Source organism: Natrix helvetica (assembly GCF_964273705.1).
Source record: "Natrix helvetica genome assembly, chromosome: 1".
Classification (NCBI taxonomy): domain Eukaryota; kingdom Metazoa; phylum Chordata; class Lepidosauria; order Squamata; family Natricidae; genus Natrix; species Natrix helvetica.
In genome coordinates, this window is record NC_138548.1 from 186,144,189 (window position 1) to 186,169,410 (window position 25,222).

General features: G+C 37.8%; 1 protein-coding gene across 4 annotated transcripts in view; it reads left to right on the forward strand.

The window, feature by feature from the left end:
- The window catches only part of CPS1 (carbamoyl-phosphate synthase 1), a 177,952-nt gene that overhangs the window by 142,069 nt on the left and 10,661 nt on the right, over positions 1 to 25,222 (forward strand). For all 4 annotated transcript variants that reach the window (XM_081937064.1, XM_081937065.1, XM_081937066.1 and 1 more), the window contains exons 29-34: positions 10,594 to 10,671; positions 12,290 to 12,397; positions 13,448 to 13,537; positions 15,143 to 15,313; positions 17,715 to 17,789; positions 21,680 to 21,778. In XM_081937064.1, coding sequence (XP_081793190.1) covers positions 10,594 to 10,671; positions 12,290 to 12,397; positions 13,448 to 13,537; positions 15,143 to 15,313; positions 17,715 to 17,789; positions 21,680 to 21,778 — 621 coding nt within the window. The remainder of the gene's footprint in view (positions 1 to 10,593; positions 10,672 to 12,289; positions 12,398 to 13,447; positions 13,538 to 15,142; positions 15,314 to 17,714; positions 17,790 to 21,679; positions 21,779 to 25,222) is intronic.

The window sequence follows — 25,222 nt, forward strand, 5'->3', positions numbered from 1 at the left end:
GCCCTTCAGCTGGTATTAAAATTAACATTTCTTTGATTATCAGACGTCTTTCTAAAGCTGTTTCTCTTCTTAATTCCATCATCAAATCCATATCTTGACAAGAGAGGTAGAGCTCCAGATAGTCAAATTCACTTTTCAATATCCTTTCACTTTCACTCATGGGTGCTTCATTAGTAGGTTCATTTGTTGTCTTGGCTTTATCTTCTATATCTTCTATATCTTCATTCTCTTCTTTAGTTTTTAGAGCTCCAACCCTTTATCTTTTACTACGCATAACAATAATTTATCCAACTTCTTATCAAATCTCTCGGATCCTTCCAATAAATTTTGAAGTCCATCCAAAACATCTTGGAGACAAGGCTTCCTCATCTGTATATAGATACATATTTCCAAAAAAAGAAAAAAAGATCTAAACTCCACTGCCACTCTCGCCTTTAATATCTCTTTGATGCATAAAAATACTTTTATTTTGAATTCACTTATGCACAAGTTTCTTCTAATTTTTTCAGAGATGGAGGGTTCTATCTTTTCTTTTCCTTCCCTTGCCCAAAATATTTCTCACAGACACCTGCAAAGGAACAGTCCATGTCCTTGAGATGTTATCAGTCCACAAACAAGCTGCAAACCCTCCAACTTCAGTAAAATCAAGGAAAGTAGAACAAAGGATACATTGTTTCAAAAGAGAAAGAAAAACCAAGTTCTGGCTTCCAAATGGCAGATTCAACTTTCTCTTATTCGTTTCAGGCTTAAAAAAAAAGCAAAAGTCTCTAAGTATCTTTAATAAAATTTAATAAACAGTAGGAGGAAGGATTGTTAAAATAAAAAAGAAGTTTTAGTTCAGCCCAAAAATAAGGTAACAGGGAATAGAAGAAAAAATCAATTCATTCACTTAAGAGGAGAAACGGGAAGCGTTTCAATCACTTCAATCCACAAAACGTTGTTACATAGAAAAAAAAGGAAAAAAAAAACTTTCTAAGGCAGTCCAATAGATAAACTTCACCGCTTTATTTTTAGCTTAAAGGACTAATTTATCCTAGAAAAAAAAAGTTTCTTTGAGTGATAATTCTCAAAGAAAAAAATATATCTCACCAAATAGACTCACTTTCACTTTCACTGCCTTTCCTCCGGAGCCATCTCCAACTTTGTCAGCCTGGGGACTGTCTATTTACCGCCGCTTTGGAGAGCTTCCCTTGGGTCAAACAGGGTCTTTGCAATGTCCCTGTAACCAGCAAGGATTTGTCTCCCTTTCACCGTCTCTCCAGGACGGCTTAGGCCCATATGGACCGTTACAGCAGTAAAAAAATCAATGGCGGTCTCGGACTATCAAGACCGCACATTGTGTCATCGCAACATCTGGCTCCGCAATCAGTCACTCTCTCTGTGTATGTGGGTGTATCTGTCTCTCACTCACTCTCTCTCTCTCTCTTTCTCTCTCTCTGTCTCCCTCCCTCCCTCCCTCCCTCTCTCTCTGTGTCTCTCTGTCTCTCTCCCCTCCCTTCCTCTCTCTGTCACTCTGTGTGTATATGTGTGTGTGTCTGTCTGTCTGTCTCTCACTCACTCACTCACTCACTTAATCACTCTGTGTGTCTCTCTCTCTGTGTCTCTATCTGTCTGTCTGTCTGTCTCCCCTTCTCTTCCTCCCTCCCCCTCTCTGTCTCTCTGTCTCTCTCTGTGTGTATGTCTGTCTCTCTCTGATTCCTTCCCTCCCTCCCTCCCCCTCTCTCTGTGCCTCTGTCTATTCATCTGTCTGTCTGTCTGTCTGTCTGTCTGTCTGTCTGTCTGTCTCTCTCTCTCACTCACTCACTCACACACACACACACACACAGAGACACACATACTGTGGTCACCTTGTGTTCCAATCACAGGTTAAAATACCTGGCAGTGGTGTTTTTCTCTTCGGGGACAGGTCCTCTTCAGAAGGACGAGGCCCCGCTGGTCGCCCTCCCGTTCCTCGTCTTCCGGCTGTGGCTCCACGTCATGGAAAATATAGGTATGCACCTGCCCAGCACAATTACAGCCCAGAGCAGGACCAAAGCCCCTCTCCCAACTGTTTCCCGCCGTTACGAAGTCTCTGAGGCTGTAATTTACGGGGTGCGCGCACACACCTATGTTTTCTATGGTGTGGAGCCGTGGCGAGGCTCTGTGCAGCTGGCGATGACTCCGGAGCCCATCCGATAAGACGAGGAATGCGAGGGAGTCCCCTCCCCCCGCAGATGGGCTCCAGAGCAGCAGAGCCTCGTCTTTCTTTTTAACCAGGCGGCTGTCAAAAGAGGAGGGGGCAGCACACACCAAGTGGGCTTGTGCAGCAGCCAAAGAACAGGAGGCAATGATTCGGCTGCTGCACAAGCCCATGTGGCATGCACTGTCCTCTTCTCTCTGACAGCTGCCTGATTAAAAAGAAGGACGAGGCTCCGCTGGTCTGGAGCCCATCCAGGAAGAGGAGGAACGCAAGGGTGACCCATCCCCCCATGGATGGGCTCTGGACCAGTGGAGCCTTGTCCTTCTTTTTAACCAGGCAGCTGTCAAGAGAGGAGGGGGCAGTGCATGCCACGTGGTCTTGTGTAGCAGCTGAATCCTTGCCTCCTGTTTTTCGGCTGCTGCACAAGCCCATGTGGCGTACACTTCCCCCTCCTCTCTTGACAGCCACCTGGTTAAAAAGAAGGACGAGGCTCCGCTGGTCCGGAGCCCATCTGGGAAGATGAGGAATGTGAGGGGGACCCCTCCCCCTGCAGATGGGCTCCGGACCAGCGGAGCCTCGTCCTTCTTTTTAACCAGGTGGCTGTCAAGAGAGGAGGGGGCAGGAGAACGAGCCAGACATCACGATGACACAATGTGCGGTCTCGATAGTCCGAGACCGCCGTTGATTCTTTTACCAGCTTTACGGTCCATATGGACCTAAACCATCCCGGAGAGACCGTGACAGGAAGACAAACCCTTGCTGGTCTCAGGGACACCGCAAAGTCCCTGATTGACCCAAGGGAAGTTCTCCAAGCTGGTGGTAAACAGACAGCCCCCAGGCTGACAAAGTTGGAGACGGCTCCGGAAAGAAGGCAGTGAAATTGAGTCCAGCTGGTGAGATTTTTTTTTTCTTTGAGAATGATTGCCCAAAGAAATTTTTTTAAAAGATAAATTAGTCCTTTAAGCAAAAGAACAAAGCGGCAAAATGTATCTTTATTGGACTGCCTTAGAAAGTTTTTTCTTCTTCCTTTACCTTTACCTTTATTTCGATTTTTCTCCCCAAAGGGACTCGGGGCGGTGTACAGTCAAATAAAACAGATAAAATGGAATACAAACATACAAACATAAAAAACATAGAAGAGGAGGCAATACGACACTGTACAAAGTAAAGTAGATAAAACAATATTTCAACAATCCTAAAAAATACCCAATTAAAATTACCCAGTTAAAATATATCTGCCAGGAGGTATAATAAGGTTATGAATGGTCCAGGCCGGCTAAACGGAACAGGTGAGTCTTCAGTTTTCGTCGAAAGGAGGGAAAGTCGGTGGTGGTTCTGATATCGGGAGGGAGGTCATTCCAGAGGGTTGGGCCCATCACAGAGAAGGCTCTACTCCTAGGTGCCGCCCGTTGGCATTGCTTAGTGGACGGCACCCGGAGGAGTCCTTCCCTGTGAGAGCGAATCGGTCGCAGGGAAGTGTGTGGTAGGATGCGATCCCGCAAGTACCTAGGTCCTGAGCCATAGAGCGCTTTAAAGATGGTAATTAACACCTTGAAACACACTCGAAAGACCACAGGCAGCCAGTGCAGCTCGCGCAGGAGCAGTGTTACGCGGGAGTACCTAGTACTCCCCAAAATAGCCCGCGCGGCTGCGTTCTGGACTAGCTGCAGTCTTCGAGCGCGTCCCAAGGGAAGCCCCATGTAGAGGGCATTGCAGTAGTCCAGCCGAGACGTCACCAGTGCATGAGTGACCGTGCGTAGGGCATCCCGGTCCAGTAGGGGGCGCAATTGGCGCACCAGGCGAACCTGGTGGAACGCCCCCCTTGCCACGGCTGCCACATGGTCATCCATTGACAGCCGGGCATCTAGGAGGACGCTTCTATGTAACAGTGTTTTGTGTATTGAAGTGATTGGAATGCTTCCCGTTTTTCCTCTTAAGTGAATGAATTGATTTTTTCTCCTAACCTGTGCTACCTTTATTTTTTGGCTGATTTAAAACTTTTTTTACTTTAATAATCCTTCCTCTTATTGTTTATTAAATTTTATTACAGACACTTAGAGATTTTTGTTTTCCTTAAGCTTGATACAAATAAGAGAAAGTTGAATCTGCCATTTGGAAGCCAGAACTTGTTTTTTTTCTCTTTTTGAAACAAAGTATCCTTTGCTCTATTTTCTCCGAGTTTGTTGACATTGTAACTAGAGGGTTTGCAGCTTGTCTGTAGAGACTGATAACAGCTGAAGGACACGGACTGTTTTCTTGCAGATGTCTTTGTGGAATATTTTGGACAAGGGAAGGGAAAGAAAAGAAAAGATAGAACCCTCATTTTTTGGGGGGAAAAATTAAAATGATCATATGTTTAAGCAAATTTAAAACAAAAATATTTTTTATACAGAAAAGAGATATTGAAGGCAAGAGTGGCAGTGGATTTTAGACTTTTTCTTTTCTTCTGGGAAATATGCATTCATATACAGATGAAGAAACCCTAAGTTACCAGGATTTTTGGATGGAATTCTAAAGATATTGGAAGGATTTGAGAGATTTGATAAGAAGTTAGATAGATTATTGTCTGGCTCAATAAAAGATGAAGGGACTGGAGCCTCAAAAATTAAAGAAGGGAGTGAAGATAAGATAACAGATGAACCTAATAATGGAGCACCTATGAGTGAAAGTGGAAAGGAGGGAACATGGAAAAGTGAATCTGATTATTATTATATACCTGATGATCTGGAGCTTTACCCCCCATCAAGATATGGATTTGATGATGGAATTAAGAAGAGAAACAGCTTTAGAAAGACGTCTGATAATCAAAGACATGTTAATTTTAATACCAGTTCAAGGGCAACAAGACTATATGAGAGATCTTTCAAGCAAAAAAGTGCGAAGAGAAGTTTTTAAAAACTTTATAAAGAAGTTTATAAGAGAATTGACACAACAACTGGCTAAAGAGATAAGACTGTTTTGTTACTGGAAAGACATAGGCTGATGATGAAGGTTGATAACTCAAAACTTAGTTAACCTTTGGTGATTAATAAGTAGGATTTCTTAGACAATTTTAGAATGTTTTCTTTAAAATGTTTTTTGTTAATTAATAATCCATTATGATAATAATAATAATGAAGTAATAATCTCAATTAGTAAAAGTAATTTGGATATAAATGGTAAATGGCAACCTGGGGAAAAGATTTATCAATTTCACTAATATATTTTTGTTTAGGTTTTATTATAAAGTAATTTTTCTTGGGCACATATAAACTTTACTAACAAACTTTTGTTTAGACTTTATTATAAAGATATAATTTTTCTTGGGTCGGAGGGGAGGAGATGCGATATAAATGATTTAAAAAAATCTGTTTTTTTTTCTTTAGATAACTATGATAACAATAAGAAAATGTCAATGGATAATGTTTAATGATTTTTATATGTCTTTGTATTGGTAAAAACAATTAGATATAAGCCTTAGAGTTGAAAAAAAAGGGAATATGCTATTATTATTATTATTATTAGTAATTATTGGAGGTTTATAGGAATAGCTAATGAATGCCAGTAGGTGGTTGTGTCTTCAAGTGCAAATGATTCTAGATAAAAGCATATTTAAATAATTATAGCTAAATGAGAATGATGGTACATTGATGGTAAAATACATAAAGATCTTCGATTTTAAAATGTAAATTAAAAATATGAAAGATGTATAGTAACGCACGAAATTTATTTGTAACCAATCGACATGCTTTCTACAAGATGTAATGAAGAATGTTTTTGTTTGTGTTTTTGTTTAATTAAAACAATAAAAAAAATTCTAAAAAAAAACAGAGGAGGGGGCAGCGCATGCCACGTGGGCTTGTGGAGCAGCCAAAGAACAGGAGGTGAGGATTCAGCTGATGCACAATCCCAAGGGCATGTGCTGTCCTCTTTTCTCTGACAGCCTGGTTTGCTGAATCCAGTATGTCAGCGGGACTCTTGTCTTTGCCGAGAGCTTCGCTGGCAGCCGCTTCTTGTCATCGCCGTCATGCTGGAAAGAAGCTGGTCTTTGGAAAGAACCTCGCCCTCCAGAGAGCCCATGCTGGGAGAGAAAAGGGGGCGGGCTGGTTTGAATGCGGACTAGTGGGCAGTTTGGGGCCAGCACCTCCTTCGCTAATTTGGGCAGGTAAAGAAAGAAAGGAGGCTTGTGATAAAGCACCCCTTCCACCAAGGGGTAAGGGGAGCACCTTCGCCCTTGACTATTGCATGCCTCCTTTCTCCACCCACCTGAACTAGCAAGGAAGGCGGGCCACTAAACTGCCCACTCACCCGCATTCTACTATCCCATTTCCTCTCTTTCGGCATGGGCTCTCTGGAGGGGGACGGAAGGTCTCTCCCAAGACCTGCTTCCCTTACCTCGCGGCGCAGTTCTGGGACATGTTCGGGCAATGGGGGGGGGGCTTTCTCACACGCCTTTGGAGAAAGAAAGAAGGTGTGTGAGAAAGCCTCCCCCCCACTGCCCGAACGTTTGGATGAAGGAGGCTGCAGGCTCCTTTGCCCTTGGCTATACAAATCTTCTTTCATTCTCTGCTGCCTGAACAAGTGAATGAGGCAGACGGAGAATGAAAGGAGATCGTGTCGGGCGGGGGGGAGTCAACCAAGCGTTCCAACTGGTTCTAAACGGCACGGTAGATTTGTGGAACCTTTTCTACCGAACCAGTTAGAACTGGCAGGAACCCACCCCTGTGAGAAAGTAATGAAACTTGAACAAGGAGAATGATTAAGGATGTACAATTAAAAAGAGTCAAGACTATCAGGGCATTGACAAATAAAAAAGGGGATATAAAAGTTTAAGGAAGATTATCAAATGATGATAGAGTTATGACAAAATAGGAAGGGGGAAAATGCAGAAACCAAGGCAAGACATGACCAAAGCACAGACAGAGGATATCCTCCTATTTGATGCTAACATACTGTAAATATAAAATTGTTGTAACTTATTTTTGCGCTGGCCTTGAACTGTAATGGAGAGAGAGAAGAGAGGGGGGAGAGAGAGAGAGAGAGAGAGAGAAGAGAAGAGAAAAGAGAAAACATGCACAAGAAGAAGGAGTAATTAAAGCCAAAATGGTCTACAGTACTTGTGAAGTGGGCTGAAATTTATTAAAACATGTAATTTATACATACATAAACATTTATTGTGTTCTGTTAGAATCTCTATCTATACCAGGGGCGGCTCCCGGCCAAAATGAATGAGGCTCTTTGCCTCTTATTTTGTATACTGTGGCTCGGATCGCGCGCTCCCTTTTGGCGCTAAACCCGGAAGTACGGTCGACGCGACGACGCTTGCCTGCGCTCCACCAGCTCGGCTGGGAATGGAGACGTTTCTCTGCTCAGCAATGTCTTCAGTGGAGTGGTGGCAGCCTGGCAGGCTGAGCCTGTGTCCCTTTCAGGCGCTCTGCTCCGCTGAGGAAACGTCCCCGTTCCCAGCCGAGCTGGTGGAGCGCAGGCAAGCGTCGTCGCGTCGCCAGGGGCGGGGCAAGACCGTACTTCCGGGTTTAGCTGATTTGCAGAAGATTACTGAAAACAAAAGATGCCAGAAATCCCACTGAGATTATCATCCTATCACTCCAACAAGGTAACAAAAAACACCTGACTGAGCATGTTATATTATGTGTTTAATATATTATTGTTAAAATTATATGCTTTTATGTGAGTGTTTGTCTGTTTTGGCAGGTCACTGCGTGGTGTGGCTCTCTGACTCTCACAGTTTAAAATTTTGGCTCTTTTTGTCGAACTTGTTCGCCACCCCTGATCTATACTAAACACTTTTTTCCATATCAAGAGAAATATTAAAAATATGATTTGTTTTTCTTAGATCTTAAAGAATATACTGCCCAATCCACTCATTTATTTGTGTTCTACCTCAAGTTCTTCTGTATATTCCTTTTGATTTTAGAAGGACAGTTTCCAAAAATAAATTCCAGAATTCAATAGATTTTACAATGGTTTTCCTTTTATAGTAGGAAATAGGAAGTCTAGAAAAATGCAAACACATCAGTTTACATTCTTTAAACAAGTTCTCTTAACCCCCAGTTCAACAAGTGGAAAGAATCTTGCAAGGAAGACATGTTGGACATCCCATGTGGGAGGAATATTATAGCTAATTATTCACTGCCCCCAAATTGTAATGGATTAGAGGAGCCACAAAATGATCTATAACAGGCTTATAGTTCTACCCCACTGATCTCTGGTCACTGAACAGGAGACTAGAGGACTCATTCAGATTCAGACTCCAGGGGAAGGTCTACACCCTGAATTATTCAAATGTCACATTGACTGTTGGGTTCCCTTACTTGAAGGTTTATTTACTCATAAATAATTGTCACCAAATTCCAACTCTATTGTGGTCCCCATTGACCAAAAGGGTGATAAGGTTAATACCTCAAATTATAAACTGATTAGTCTAATTGACATCATAACAAAATTGTATGTCAATTATCTTTTGTATAAAAGACACAATTTTGTACAAAAGACACAAAAAAACCCTGGGAAACTGAAAATGGCTTGCTACCTGAAGAGCAAACTGGATTTAGGTCTGAGAGCTCCACTATTGATAAATTTTATTTTAGGTCAACTAAGAGAAAACTATACAGCTAAAAGAAGCCAACTGTTGACAGCTTTCATAGACCTCATTGCAACATTTGATTCAGTGAGCAGGGACCTTATTTGGAAGAAATTTACAGACCTGAGCATGATCCCAAACTCCTCTCTTTAATCAAGTAACTAAACTCATTCCTAAGTGGATGCATAGGATCACATTGTTCCCTAACAGCAAAAATTAGTAGCATTAAAGGGTACAGACAAGAATGTATATTGGCTACATTTTATATTAACCATGTCCCAAAATCCCGTCATTTAACTGATATGCATATGCCTAAAGTTAAAAATAAACATGCAAATATTCTGCTTTATACAGATGACATGGTATTTATGTCATATACCTTGGTAGGGATGATAAGAGTGCTGCACAGGTTTAGTTCATACTGTGCATTAAACTACTTGAATATCAATACGTCTAGGACCAAGGTAGTTTTTTCCCCCTCGAAGAGGTGGACTAGGTACTGTATAAGTAGAGCCTGCATAGGGAATACATAGTCCTATCAATACAGGGTTAGTTTTGTAGAAACAGATTTTTGCCTCCCACCAAAAGGACTCTTTAAGGGCTATACCTTATACCAACACCATCAAGGCAGTTCACTAACTGCAGCTACCCAGTCTATCTAATTCCAATCATAAAATTATATACAGCAACATTTTATTTATTAATTAAATTTATATGTCACTCACAGTCAAGCACATTTGATCACATATGATGCAGACCTGTGGTAATACATAAATGCTTTCTTACTGGAATAGATACATTTAAAAATGATTCTTGGGGTGGGTAAATTTACCCCAACAACAGCAGTAAGAGCAGAGCTGGGTATACCCCCTATACAAAACCATCTAATAATTAAAGTTTTCAACTAATAGCTGAAGATCTTATCTATTGACTCACACAGACACCCAATATCTGTTTCAAAGATCAATCAGTTGCTTGGGCCAAACTTTCAAATGCCACCTCACGTTGCAGATTCCCTGTTCAGTTCCCAGGGCAAACAAATCTGAAAGTCAGGAAAACAAGTGGCACAATACAAATCAGCCTCCTCGTTAGTGAAGCATTTTAACAGCCAATATGCTTCAATGTCTTAGAATAGCTTTTTCTAGAGCTTGTTTCCAACAACTAGACTCTATGGTAAGATAGGGGAGGTTTCATGGAGTTCCATCTGAAGAAAAACTGTGTATTTGTGGAACACCAACTGCTGAAATATACTTTTTGTCCACAAATTATATTTGCAGAAAGGACTGTTTACTTACATTCTTATTTAAAATTTAAAATTTCTGGGGCACCTGGGACATACTGTAAAAATGACTATATTATTTCCTACCAACTCAGCAGGATATTGTATATAGGAATTATGGGAGGCAGGCTTGAATTTATCTATGTTTTTTTCCCTTCTTCCCAATGTGTCATGGATCAAGAACAGTGTGATGGTGGGAAAAGAAATCTCTGTAGGAATATAAAATTGAAGGCTACAATTGCCAATTGCACTCAGGGTGGCAGGGTGAGGATAGGGAACGATTGACTTTCCACACAGAAAGAAATTTAATGCAGACTCTGACAGCCAAGTGTGCACTAAGGTCTGCATTCCTTTAAAATTAATGAAATGTGTATAATTGATTTCAGTTTTGTTACAGTATTTTTATTTCCATTTTAAATTCTCTAGAGCCGTGAAAGCTTTGTGAGAGTAATTTTCATACACTTTTTTCTTTTAACTTTACTTCTCCAGTTCAATTAAATATTTTTAAAAGTAGTTACTAACTTGAATACGGAATATATTCTCTCTTTATAACAGGAACACCCTGTCGTCCTAACGAAATTCATTGAAAGAGCTAGAGAGGTGGAAATGGATGCAGTTGCAAAGAATGGAAAGGTAGACACTTTTCTGCTTCGCTTTTTCTTTCCAGGATTTATAAAATGATCATAGAGAGACTTGAGAAATGTTCCATTTTCAGCTCTACTAGATGTTCTTTACAGCTGAGCTAAACAAAGGTAGACTGAACAAAGATTTTATACAACCACCTAGCCTTGAGAAATGTTTTGTCAGTAATCTGTTTTTTTCCCCAGTATGAGCTTCTTTAAAGATTATATTGCTTGCTCTTGCTTGTTGGAATTACTTTTATTGTTTTCAGCTTCAGCAGGGAACATTGCATTTACTTAACATTGTTTGTAATGCATTGAAAAGCTGTCACCTTTGCTTATTTGCCTTTCATCTTCCCACAGAAAACTGCTGGGTGTAGTGTTCAGCGACAATAACCTTTCCCTTTAAGCCTCACAAGGGCCGTTAGATACTGGGCATCTTTCCCTGTCATAATGTATAGTAGTGCTATACCAGATTAGTCTGATAACTCACACAGTCAAAGATATTTATCATTGCAACTGACCATAGCAATTTGATAGAATTCCCTGAATTGTGTGTACAGGAAAAAACCCCACATAAACCTGGTTTAACTCTCCAGCACGGACATTCAGCATTTTTCCTGCTTCTGCTGATCATAGACTTTACAAAACATTGCAAACTTTGTTTGCCAGAAAAATTGCACCATGTAGGACTACAGCTCAAATTCACAACCTAACCATTTTTCAGTTGTCTGATTATCATGTTGAATATTCTTCTTTTTCTCACAGTTAATTTAGCAGTTCTCTCATTCCTTGGTCCCATAACTCTCTTCTGTGTAAAAAAGAGCCCTGCTTGAAATCCCCTAGCTAAGTCACTGAATCATATTTAGCAGACCATACATGTGAAGTACATAGAACCAAGCCCATTGAGCATCATGGCAGGTCTATTAAGGCAGTGACACACCATGACAAAAAATGTACCTCTGAACTTTTTGTCTGATGGTGAATCAAAAGAGAAGAAAGGAGGAAATTCTTTTTCCATTTAGGAAAAGTGAAGCAGAGACAAATAAATGAAAGAGGCTGAATGAGCCCTCTAGGTCTCCCTTAATCACTACTATGGAATAGAGCAAAATTTATGCTTCTGGAGAGATATTTTTAGCAGGATTTTATAAGCCCACCAAAGTAGATTAATTATGCTTAGAAACTGCAAAGTCCTCTTATGCTGTTCTGGCATTATCCATATACAAGGGACTTAGCAGATATATTTGGTAGTAGTAATAATAAATATTATTAATGATAATAAACCATTATTGGTTTTTGAAATGCACTGCGTACATTCGGTGTCCTACGATGACTCTGTAAAAATATCAGTATCATCATAGGAGGAGGGAGGGAGTCAAAATCACTTTTCTAAGTTCATGAGATGTGTGAGATACAAATTCCTTCATCAATTGCTCAGTTCCTTAACCCTTGTGCTAAATTACTTTTCTGAAGCTAGGAGACATTTAGAAAATTAATCCAGTTAACCAGATGTATTCATATAATGCATGCATAGTTTTGGCTTCATAGTAACTTCACTTATTATAAGTTGCATGTTTAGGTCTGAGTAAACCCATATAAAATGACTGTATTTTCTTGGCTCTTTGGAACAGGTTATCTGCCATGCCATCTCTGAGCATGTGGAAGATGCAGGAGTTCATTCTGGAGATGCTACTTTGATGTTTCCTGCACAAACAATTAGCCAAGGAGCCTTAGAGAAGGTCAATATTTGGTTAACTATACAAGACAGAGGGGTATCATGGGGTTAAAATGCACAAAGTTCTAAAAATGCATTCAAAGTTCTGAAAACTATTCAACTACAGTATTTATCAGAATATTAAGCCAGCTGAATGTTGAATAAAGTAGTTGCACACTTTTCTGATGGTCAGTACAGCTGATACTATAGGATTATTTATGGCTATAGATACTGGCGTATCCAGTATCTCTCTCAGATTTTTTTTTAAAGGAAATCACTAGAATATATTCTAATTTAGAGCAAGCATATTATCTCAGAACCTCCTTTATTAGCCTGGTATCCTCCAAGAGCACTGGACTTTAATTTCTATAAGCACAGCTCAGTGTGGTAAAAGTTGAGAAATGATGGAAGCTAAAGTCCAATATATCTGAGCACTAGATTGGATAAAGTAACATTATTTGTATTTTATCACTCCATAATATACATCAATTCATAGATTTAGTAGTCTTGCATATCACGTTGGCTAAGTGGCGGATTAAGGCTCACTGGTGCCCTAAGCACTGACAAATCTTGGTGCCCCCTCCTTTGTACATACTGTACATATCAAAGTGCAAAGTTCCAGAAACAAATTATTACTAAACTTTGATAAAATATAATTTAATGAAATTGGAATAAAATATGATTTAAAATGGAATTGGAATAAAATACAGTCTAAAATGAAATTGGAATACAATACAATAATTTAAGATATAGATAAAATATGATAAAATTATATTTCGGTGTCACCTCTGCAATCTACCCCAATCAGTCCCATATATGTAGATCTCAACCAAGAAATCAAATATTATGAAGCATGGTATAATGTAGATAAATATGAAAACAAATCAAATCAATATTAAAGACTTATAATTAGAATAAGTATAATGAGAGCTTTCATTGGATTTACACTCACATTTCTCAGGCTACTTTGGTAAAATTAAAGTTTTTTTCTCTTTTATTTCTATTTATTTTACCTTTAATGGACTTTCATTATTTGGCTGAATTAGTAATGAGGTGTTTTTATGTACTCTTATAGGTGAAAATTGCAACCAGAAAGATTGCTGATACCTTTGCTATCTCTGGACCATTCAATATCCAGTTTCTCATCAGAGGAAATGATGTGTTGGTGAGGCCTCTTTGAATGTAGAAAACAGTAGATCATAATAATAAATAGCCCATTTTCTAAGAAGCCCTCTGTTTCTTCATGCACACCTGGCAAAAACGGTCAAGGCTGTTGCTGCTGTTTGCTGTACAGCACAGGCTAGAGGAAGTCATATAATACCTGCCTTGTTTGATGCCTCATGGCTGTACAGTATGTACCATTGATATTCTGTCATTCACTGCTGTATAAGGCATTTTGTGGTATGAAAGAACAGCTCCGTTTGTCCAGATAATACAGTAATTTGAGGAGAAAATAAGCTCTGTAGAATTGTTGTCTGTCAGCAAGCATGTTAGCTCAGCACTTGCTTTAAATCAGATCAGTACTAAACAAGATTTGTAAGAATATTATAAGCGACTCATCTTATTGGTGTGGCAGATGTTTGACTGCAATATACAGAGCTTGCTATTTTGCTATCTTGGGTTATTATAGATAGCTCAAAAACAAATGGGATAGAAGAAAATGCAAAGAGGACATTTGTCTTCCAGGTATTCTTGCTTATGGGATGGATCACCTACTACGATGTTAGATACAATATTAACTATAGGAATGGGAGAGGGAAGAATGTCAGGATGGCAAAGAGCTGGAGGGGGGTTATTTAGTACTTCCATTTCTCTGTGATTTTCATGAACCCTACACTTACTCCAGTTATCATAGGCATCAGTAGAGAAGCATTACAACTGTCTTTTCCTGACTATAACACTTCTTAGCTTTTCTCCAACCTACAGATAGTGTATATACTTAAAAAAAATCTTGTTGGTTGAAGTCAATTGTTAAAATTGCATTGGACTAGTTCCACTACCCTCAGCCACGATATCTTCCCCTAAAATCCAGGAAAGCAATTTAGCCACTGTCACACCCTCTCTCACTATGGATACGCTGAAGGCCCGCTTCAGTAAGTAGTTCCATTTCACAGTCCCCCTACAATAAGTCCATTGCATCAGTTGGAAAAGCCAAACAAAAACAAATGTATGCTGTTGCATGTATTATTGCTAAGCTAGTACAATACCTTCTTTATATACAAAGAGCTACTTTTACAAACATGTGATCTTGCTCGAATATGGCAAGCAGAAACATCAGAGTGCTCATGATGAAGCCAAAGCTTATGACTCAGTTCTATTCCTGTCCTTTGATAATCCCTTTGTCACCCTTTTGTATCTATATTGTTATGTACTTCACCTATCATATTTATCTTCTAATCTTATGTTTGTTGGAAAATGTAATTTGTATAGATTTGAGAAATAATAAAAACCATGCTAGAAATGTTTTTCAGTATTGATTAACAATTTGGAGCATATTAGTGGCCATCTTGAATGAATGTAATCTCAGAAAATGCTGGGAATTTAAAACACTTTTGTCCATGTTATTGTATGTATCCATTGCAGATGTAGGTAAATTCCATCTTTTCATTATGTGTGTAGGCAGGAGGATAGAGAAAGATATGATAAATATTGTAATAATGTCCAGAATTTGTAAGGTTATAAATAGTTATTGGTATAAATGTGTTATTTATCTTTCTTTGCAATCAATATAAAGGCAACCGTTAAAAGATTTTTCCCATCTCTCTCGTAGGTGATAGAGTGTAACTTGCGAGCATCACGATCTATTCCATTTATATCCAAGTCCCTTGGGCTGGATTTCATTGATGTGGCAACTAAAGTGATGACTGGGGAACAGCTCCATGAATCCTCCCTTCCTGCACTGACAAATCCTATTATTCCATCAAATTATGTTGGCATTAAGGTATGTGTGGAGTGATGTAGAATAATTAGGTAATTACACTTATGTGACTTATAAATGTAACTTCATAAGGTTAAATTCTTTTTATCCATTCATTTAATTGGGGAGAAGAAATAGGTAAAATAGTCCTCCCTATCGATATACACTGTGCTGAGTATTAAAGTTCCACATTAAAAATCACAATCAGACATCCAAATCAAATGCATATTAACAAAGTCTGTACACTGAAACAAAGAGTAAGTTTAATGAATAGTATATTACATTTGGAAGATGGATAACTCAGTGTCCCTGTAAATAGGCTAGCCTTCACTCTTCTTAGTAAAATTGCTTCTATCTAAATGAAGCAGGTTTGCATAATCAATGTCCCTCTGTATAATACACCATGTGTTCAAGACACTTTGCATTTTAGCTGAGAGCTAATGACTGAAAACACAATGTCATGAAATATTTGTTAAGTTACTCTATGTAGTTTTCTTGTGGGTCAAAATAGGGGTTTACTTTGGAACTCACAAACTGTTCAAGTTGGTCTCCTGTTTAGTGTTTCATAGAGGGTTGGAAGTTTTCAATAATAGTTGATGGGCCCTTTTCAGTAAATTACTACCCTTAGTTTTTTCAAGCTGAATGCCAACCTCCAGAAAAGGGGAAATTTATCCCCGATTGCTTCCCATTGTAAAATAGGTATTCTAATGTCACAGTGATTTGCTAAGTGATTTGCATGGAAATCCTTCTGTTCTAAACAAAATCTTTTTTTAGGAATCCAAAAATGCTTGTAAATGCCTACAGCAATAATTATTATTAAAATGCCAGAAATAATTAAAAAGTTCTGAAGCGGTCCTATGGGATAACTTTTTGAATCATACATACATTATTATGAATTAATTTTATGGAATTCTTTGATGAGCACCCCAATCATATCTTCTTTCCAGTTTGGAGTTGCTTTTGCATCAGAGGAAAGAATCTTTCCCCAGAACATTTTGCCAGAAGGCAGACTTATCAAAAATGGAAAAGGCCATGATTTCCTTCCATCTTTTTTCATAGCCACAAAATGGGAGACAAGTCATAACTGCTTTTTTGTGCTGGATTAGCTTGGCAGCTACATCTCCCTTTTCTCTCCTCCTTAATTGTGTCATTCAAAGCAAATGGTGGGAAAGGGCCTGCAAGGAAACTTTCAGAAATTGATGTAGGTGATAAATGTCTCAGTGGACAACAGATGAGTCAAGTCTTGGGTAAAATATATGGTTTACTCTGTACCAATATTCTGAATGCTATAGTCACAGTCATATTGCTGCTATATTGCTGCCTCATTTCTTTTATTATCTACCATGGAATGATGCTAGTACTTGTTATGCATCTGTGAGACAGTTCCGGGCTTAATATATATATACTATATGTATTTACTGCATATTACATGTATGTATCACTCACACACATAGACACAGATACATGGGGATGGATAGTTGGTGTTGTCCATTATTAAGGAAGTACAGTGCCAGGATTTAATGTCAGGACCATTTCCCTTTTATTCCTTTTTTTCTAGCATTTGCTAGTAGTGGCATCACCTGCTATCCCATTCCTAATTTCTGATTCTCTTTGAGAATAAGTCCAATTTTGAGGCACAATTGGATTTGCCCAGCACATTCTGTCCTCTGGGTTAAAAAAACTCAAAACTTTAAATAATACAAATTCTAAATTGTACTAGAATGCATAAAATACAGAGATCCCCCAACCCTCTGCCCAAGGCAGGAGACTTTATACCATCTGAACAAATAGATGTCCAATCTTTTCGTGAAAATCTTCAGCAATGGAACACCCACAATTCCAGGAAGGGAGCTGTTCTATTGATTTATTATTCTCACTATCAGGAAATTTCTCCTTAGTTCCAGGTTGGATCTCTCTTTAACCAGCTTCCATCCATCGCTTCTTGCCCTGCCTTCAGTGCTTTGGAAAATAAGTCAACCTCTGTCTTTGTGGCTTCCCCTCAAGTACTGGAAGAAAGCTGTCATGTCATCCCTAATCCTTCTCTTTGTTACTCTAATCGTCCTGTACCTTAGATGTTTATCATATGGTTTAGCCTTCAGACCCCTTATCATCTTTGTTGCTCTTCTCTGCACTTTTGTATAGTAGCAATGCAGTATTCCAAGTGTGGCATCACTATTGCAGTATAGAGTGGTACTATCACTTTTTGTGATCTTTAGGAAATAGCACATTTTGGCTATGCCAACATGTGTGGTACAGCTTCATCTTTCACTAATATCCTGCCTATTAATATCTTTCCTATTCTGCCAAAATGTCAAATCAGGTTCTGGTTACCAAAATGTTGTCCACTTATATCTTGCAGCCACAGTTTACTATATTTGGAGAATTAATGTTGCAAATGAATTCACATTTCTTTCTCATTTTCTAGGCTCCAATGTTCTCCTGGCCCCGTTTGAGAGATGTTGACCCTATTCTACGATGTGAAATGGCATCCACTGGGGAGGTATCAACTTTTATGATGTTTTTTCACAAAGGTCAATCAATATCCAGAAAATGATTCTTGGAGAATAGGCCACTTTTACATGACACTACATTAGTAATATTTTTATTATTAAGTTGCTTTGTTTTTGTAGTGAATCAATCTTTGAAGTTAAAAAAAAAAAACAGAATTTAGAACCTTTTTATTATCTGAAAACAGCCTTTCACATAAAAAATATCAAATTTATCTGGTAGAACGTAACTTGTTTGACCACTGGATGTCCCCCTTCATTAGTGTTTGAGTCCTATCTCTTTACAGTAGTAAAGAAACAAAAAACTTTGTTTCTCTTTTCTCCTCCCTCCACTCCCAGCACACAGAAAATTATCAGGTTTCAATAAATATTTCAGAATAACAGACATAATATTTTATGAAATATTTCTTGATATCATAGAATATATAGTCTCAATGATGTAAAGTCTACATCAGGTTCCAGAGACTACATCAGGCTTTAGAACATTTTTGTTCTAACAACAAACAAACTGGTTTTAGTCAGTTTGGTTTAGTGGTTAAGACACCAGGCTAGAAAGCAAGAACCCTTGAATTAAGTTCTGCGTTAGCCATGAAAGCCAGCTTGGGCCAGCCACTTTCTCTTAGCCCACCTCATCTCTCAGGGTTGTTGTGGGGGGAACTTGAATGTGAAAGTAACATCAGGCTAACAAAATCTGGGAGACATATATATGATTTCTTTTTAAAACCATGATGCACGATATTGGATTGGGGGGGGGGGAACCTTCATGTATTCTACATGGATGTATATTTTTTCTATTGTTAGAATCCAAGATATATAACCTCAGCAGGATTCCAGATTTAATTTGGTTTCAGCCAGAAATATAGCCCCAAATATGCCTGATCCAGGAAGTCTACTCTTAGCACAATACCAGTACTTGTCTAAAGTCTAGGACTACAAATGGTGTAAAATTGCCCAAAGTAGATATTTCATCATGCTACCCAATGGTGGATGGTGGATTTCATCTCTCTAGGAATATGTTAAAGTTTAACATTTGAGCTGAATATTTTTATTAAACTTTTTTTGACAGCTGTTCCAAATATTTCATTCGTTTAAGTCTCTCCAATTCAGGGACTGAATATTTAGGTTCTTGTGAAAGGTACTCCGAATTGAGAATGGGGAAAAATGAACCTTACTGCATGTGCACAATGTGAATATTAACTTGGTAATGGTGGTTAAGTATGATAACATTCTGTGTTTTGGGATTTGAATGTCTACATGTATTCAAAAGGGATACCATTGAAAACAATGCCAATAGACCTCCAAGGTTCCTTCCAGCACTATTATGATTGAGCTACACAGCATCAATATAAAGTGATGCATCTGACTGATATGCAAGAATATATACTGAATCAGAAAGAAGAATTTGCATAATTCTACCCTTATCATTTTAGTAAACATTCTTCAAAGAGAAAAATTACCTGAACCTCATATTGACATACACCTGTGCGTCTGTATTATGTGTATGATCTCAGAAATGGGCACAGTTTATATTTCCTACTCAGGAATTTTCTGTTCTTGCAACATAGCTATGATTAGTTTTGGCTTGAGTGAATATGGTGATTAAATTTATATGGGAATTAGTTTTAAAGTCAATAAGGACTGATGAAATGTTATAAATATATTAGAGTATACTGTAAATTGAAATGAAGAGATCATTATATTGACCTTTATGATTCTAAACACATTTACGCCCAGGTGCTTCAAATAGGTGATAAACACAGTTCTATTCAATAATAAATTAGTTCCAAAAATGTACTTTAGGATTGCAATATAATTATAGTGACCTTGATTGATTTACAATGTCCATTTTTCACATATAAAGGCCACATGAAATTTTAATATTGTATAGCTAATACTAGAACATGTCCTATATTGTTCAAGAATTTTATTATCATTATCACTCTGCTGCTGAAATTGAACTCAGAGTCACAACTGCAGCAAATTTTGCTTTGAGGCTAGTTAATGGAGAAAGAAAAGCTTATTGTCCTTCTAACTTTTTGAAGGGGCTTGATTTCATCAGAAACAAAAGAAAAAAGGAATAATATTTTAGCCGGGGGATGAAGATTATTTTTCTAAATGTTAGATAGTGAGAAAGAATATTTTAGTGATAAAGGAGAGATTATTAACTTTTATGAGTTAGAAAGATCCATATTCACAATTGCCATAAAACAGGAAAATTGTGAAGGTCTTTCTTGCCAGTGAATAGAAGGTAATAACTCTCCACTGGTAAAACAGTCACTTTATTCTACAAATGCATTTTAAATGCATGGATATGAATAGCTATAGAAACAGAATGAGCTTAGATTTAAATAGGAACTTCCAACCACTTATAAGTGCCAATAGCAGCAGCTTAAACCTTCGAGATAATGTTTCCTTTCCCCTTCTCAATATTTAATATACAAGCTTGATCATTTCTATTTTGAAAGTTGCATAAAACTTAATTATTGGGGCCCATTATATTCAAGATTATTTTTTCTGGGTTTGATTTAGCATATTATATCTCCTTAACTATCATGATTTATAAAGTGTGGTTTATAGATTAGTGTAATACATGAACCTGATATATTCAAGGGAGAAGTAGAAGAGCAATTTGATGTAAAATTTTGCAAGCCAAAACAGTTCCATTAGTAAAGCTTTTGTTTTGTTCCATTTAGAATATTACTTAGAGTTTGGTACTTCTTTTATTTGTCTAGCTCCATTCCACTGCTTTAATAATATCTTATTACAAAGGAAACCTATATGCCTACTTCTTTTTCTTCCTAAGGCACTGAAACTATGAAGATAGCGTAGGATGCCTCACTATTTTGGAAAGAAAATCTGTGAAATACTATTGATAGACTACCTAAATTGAAGACATAGCCATGATTTGTGAAATGTTTGCATATTTTTACAATATAATGTATTCTCTAAAGCATTAATGCTCAGCGTTCAACAGTGAATGATGTCTCTAATCACTCCTTAATAAAAAAGATACACTAGCAGGTGCTACTGCTGGTTTCATCACTGTGCAATTGATTTGTTATTCTCTTTTCATCAGTTGATTGCAAAACAATACCTGCAGCAAAATTCAAATTCTATCAAATAATTGACCAAGAAATTGAAGAATAACCTAATATATCACATAGACTATATAACTTGGAAAGGAACTTAAATATCATTGGACTAATTTAGCAATCAATTTATCAAAATGCTCAAAAGCTGACACTAGGCACTAACCTTGCTATTTTTTTTTATTACTTGTCCGAATTACATCTTTTATTTTCTGAGAGTTGGGTCATTGTTTAAATTCTCAGCCACTAATCCTTTAAATCCAATATATTAAGCTATATGCAAAATGCTTCTCATTCCTTTGCTTTCTACCTATACTTTTTGTGTGTTGTGTTGAGCTAAAACAGCTTCTCAAATAATCAAGAAACGTCTATACTCCCTAAGCAATTCTGCATTCTTATGGCAGGCAATATCATTCATTTATGGGCCCAGAGAAGCATTTATAACCCTCACTGTTATTTAAGCATTAAGTAGTATCAATGTTCTGTGGAATGTATTCATGCTTATGAACCAGAAGCTGTGCTTGGCATCTACATCATTCATAGATGGTTCCATTTAAGTTGCTCCATGGTGTGCTGTTTTAAAGTAGCATATTCCATATTCCTTCATTAATGCTTAATTAAAATATCAGATTAATCTCTGCTGATCTGCTATTTCCTGGCTGGTTCAAAAGCTACAAATAGGAGAAAAGAGGAAAATTGACCCCTTTAAAAATGTGTTTTTTTCAATGTCCTTGATCAAACTATCTTCCTTATCTCTTTTGGCTCTCTTTTTCTGTTTCCCCCCCAATGCCCAGGTGGCTGGCTTTGGAGAAAATGTTCACTCAGCCTTCCTAAAAGCAATGCTCTCTGCAGGATTTAAGTTGCCACGGAAGGGAATTCTGCTTGGAATCCAGGTGAGCTGTAGCAGCTTTGAGTGTAGAGCAAAGACTTATCATTGTAAAAGAGAGAGGTCAATTTATTTCTGGTTCTTCTTGTTGCTGTGTCTTGTTGCATCATCAATATTTTTAATTGATGCAAAAACACTTTTTAAAATATGCTTTGCCATGAAATATTCCTGTCATTTTTATATTTACCGTGTAACTCTTTTGAACAAAGAACTATTTTCATCAAATTCTGAGAAGTATACAATTCAAATGCTATGTACCAATCTATGGACTGTGAAGGAATTGACTTAGGGCAGTCTGCTTAAAATATGGAACACTTAGAACAGGGGTGTCCAAACTTGGGAACTTTAAGACTTGTGAACTTCAACTCCCAGAATTCCCCAGCCAGCCTGGCTGGCTGGGGAATTCTGGGAGTTGAAGTCCACAAGTCTTAAAGTTCCCAAGTTTGGACACCCCTGACTTAGAAGAACTTCCTTGAATGTTCTAAGTGCTTAGGTTCAGAGGGCCCACAGTTCAGAGTTGACCCTTAGAATGTTGTAAGGGCCCACAGTTCAGATAATAGAGTTTATGCATATAATATCCTTGTTAACTTGGAATGGATAGGGGGAGGGGGCCTTAATCTCTGTGAAAAAACATGTATTTGCTGCAGCAAAGGGAAGATGTAGTAGACTTATTAACTAATATTTCAATTATTTCATACAATAGGAGTTAATAGGTTTCCTCCTACATTGTGCAGCTGTAATTATTCATTCAAATGGAAGTTTTATCTATCCAGACAAATCCAAATCCTATTTATTTTAGCATACTAAATAGTCTGGTGTTACATAGCGGATGCCAACAATTTGTGTTATTAAGAGCAATAGCTCTCCTGAATATTCCCACACATCATGTCATCTTATCTAAGACTATTTTGACATACCCACATATTTGAATGAAACCTGAGAATACTCATTCTGCAAAATAAAAGTAACCCTCAATCTCCCTCACCCTACCCCCCCCCCCCTTTACAAGTCTGCCTATCCCTCTCTTCCTGCAATGCTTCTTCACTGCCTCAGGGTAATTACAAGCTGCAGAAGATACAGAAGAAGGGTGATGCATTAATAAATCTCCTCAAGGCCTCTGTGTCTGTTTTCCAAATGATCAGTCACTGGATCTGAGATTGGAAAATGCTAGGGGTCTCATAAAAACAATTGATGGCCTTTTGCAATCCTCCTGCTGTGCTCGTAATAAGTTTATACTCCGCATAAAGTCAATAAGAAAATAATTAAAAATAATACTGACTTCCCAATCTTGAATGATTATTGTAGACAGCAAGAAAGGATGTGAGAATTAGGCCCCTAACATTTAGCAACAGGAAACTGTCCTGAGAGAAGAGCAAAAACAAGCAAACAATAGGGTCAAATGTCTTCTCAAATTTGTCTATAAGTTCTAGTCCAATAAGTAAATCCTTTCCATTTATTTACTTCTCTGAGAAACAGGTGACTGAAGGGATTAAAAAGTGGGTTCAACTAGCCAATCACTAATAAAAATGCCTGTGCATGCCTTATAACTTTAAACAGGTTTAAAAGTCATTCCCAACCCTGAGAGAATGAGCTCAGGAAGTTTGCTTGGCAATTAATTCATCCTTTAAATGAATTATATTTCACCCAACCTTGATACGATCAGATATTTCTCTTAAGCAAAATAGTTCATTATGTTAGTCCCTGCTGTTCACTTTGGGGTCATTCAATATTTTACAAATGGGCTAGAAGCAATTCTTATCACTATAAGCTCTGTTGCTCCAGCTGTTGAGTTCTGCCATATATTCCAGTATGCTCCACAGAGCAGATGCTACTGCCCAAATAATAGTGGTCTATAAGTCATTATGAAGGTGCTATGCTTGACCTGTTGATAGAGGATGCCCAGTCAAATTGCTTGCCCTTTTGGCTAATCCCCTAGTGATGATTAATGAGCATTGCATCCACTCTGCATGATGAAAGTATAGGTCTGTCTAGAAATGTCCTAAGGTCATGGGAAGTAGAAATAAGTGTCAGGGTGTGAAATCAACTACATTATTAACTTGCTTTTTTAGTTTTTCTTCATTTAACTGCTTGTACTCCAGACGCTTCAGGAAATTAAAAATGAATCCAATTTTAAGGCAGGTGAAATTTGATTTTTCTTAAAAAAGCAGACGCTCAAGCATATTTTAGAATAAAAATGGATAGGTCAGTAAAACAAATGTATAACTTAGGTAGATGGTATAACTTGTTAGATAGAATTCTGCTAATAATGAATATAAAATAAACCAAAGAATTCAGATTGCTTAAGTTTAATAGCCTGCAAATAGACTGAGCAGAATCCTTTAGAATTAGGCAGTTAATAAATTTAAATAAATAAATAAATAGGGATAATAATAATAAAAACAATGACTTTTATGGCTGATAAATGGGAATGACTGAAGCAGGAATGATAGATGTAGGTTGGGTAGGTTGGTTTTGTAATACGATTAGCCATTACTGTGTTTACTTTCATTACAGTGGGCAATGGAATATCCTTCCCACTTGACTCTTTTATGTTGAGGAATATTTGGTTTCCCTTCAAATATTTTTGAATATATCTAAACGCAAAATAATTAGGAATATAGGGCAGGTCAAGGAGGTCCCCTTGTATACTTTACACAAAAGCAAGGTGAGCCCAAGATTTGCAGGGAGCAGAAATGAAGGCAGATTTTGTTTTACTGCATCAAATATGAAGTGACATAATAGTACATGGGAGATAAGATAGCATTCTCTGGGCAATTTATAATGTCAGCATATTGCTCCCAACAATCTGAGTCTTCATTTTACTGACCTTGGAAGGATGGAAGGCTAAGTAACCCCATCAGCCCCATCAGGATCGAACTCTAGGCTGTGGGCAGAATTTGCCTGCAATACTCCATTCTAATCATTATGCCACCTTTAGGTCCTTGAGTTTAGATCAGGGTTCCCCCAACTTTTCAGCGCATAAACTCCTTTATGAAGTTTCAGATTGTTCATTGACCCTCCAAACATTTATTATATGAAAATAATTTAGTAAATGTTATTTTAACTAACAATACTACAAATAACGATAACAACCCTTGGATAATCCCATTGATCCTTGGGGGTCCATATTGACTACTTTGGAGAACGCTGGTTTAGATAAAGAAAGGTGAGGAAAACCTGACATTTAAGAAAAACATGCAAGTTGACTAGCTGTTTTATTATCTTTCTTAAGTAGACTATTTAGTAAGGTTTATTGAAGACATGCAGCAGTAGTATCCCTGTGGTAAAATGTTACATGTTTACAACATGCAGGAAATGTTTTATCTTTAAACCTTGATGAATTATGATCTGTTCCTGACTCACTTCGCACATAGAAAATGTACGGTAAATCCTGGAAGAGACTTTTAAGATTATATAGTAAAATCTTCTGCCCAATGCCAGACAGTATGTA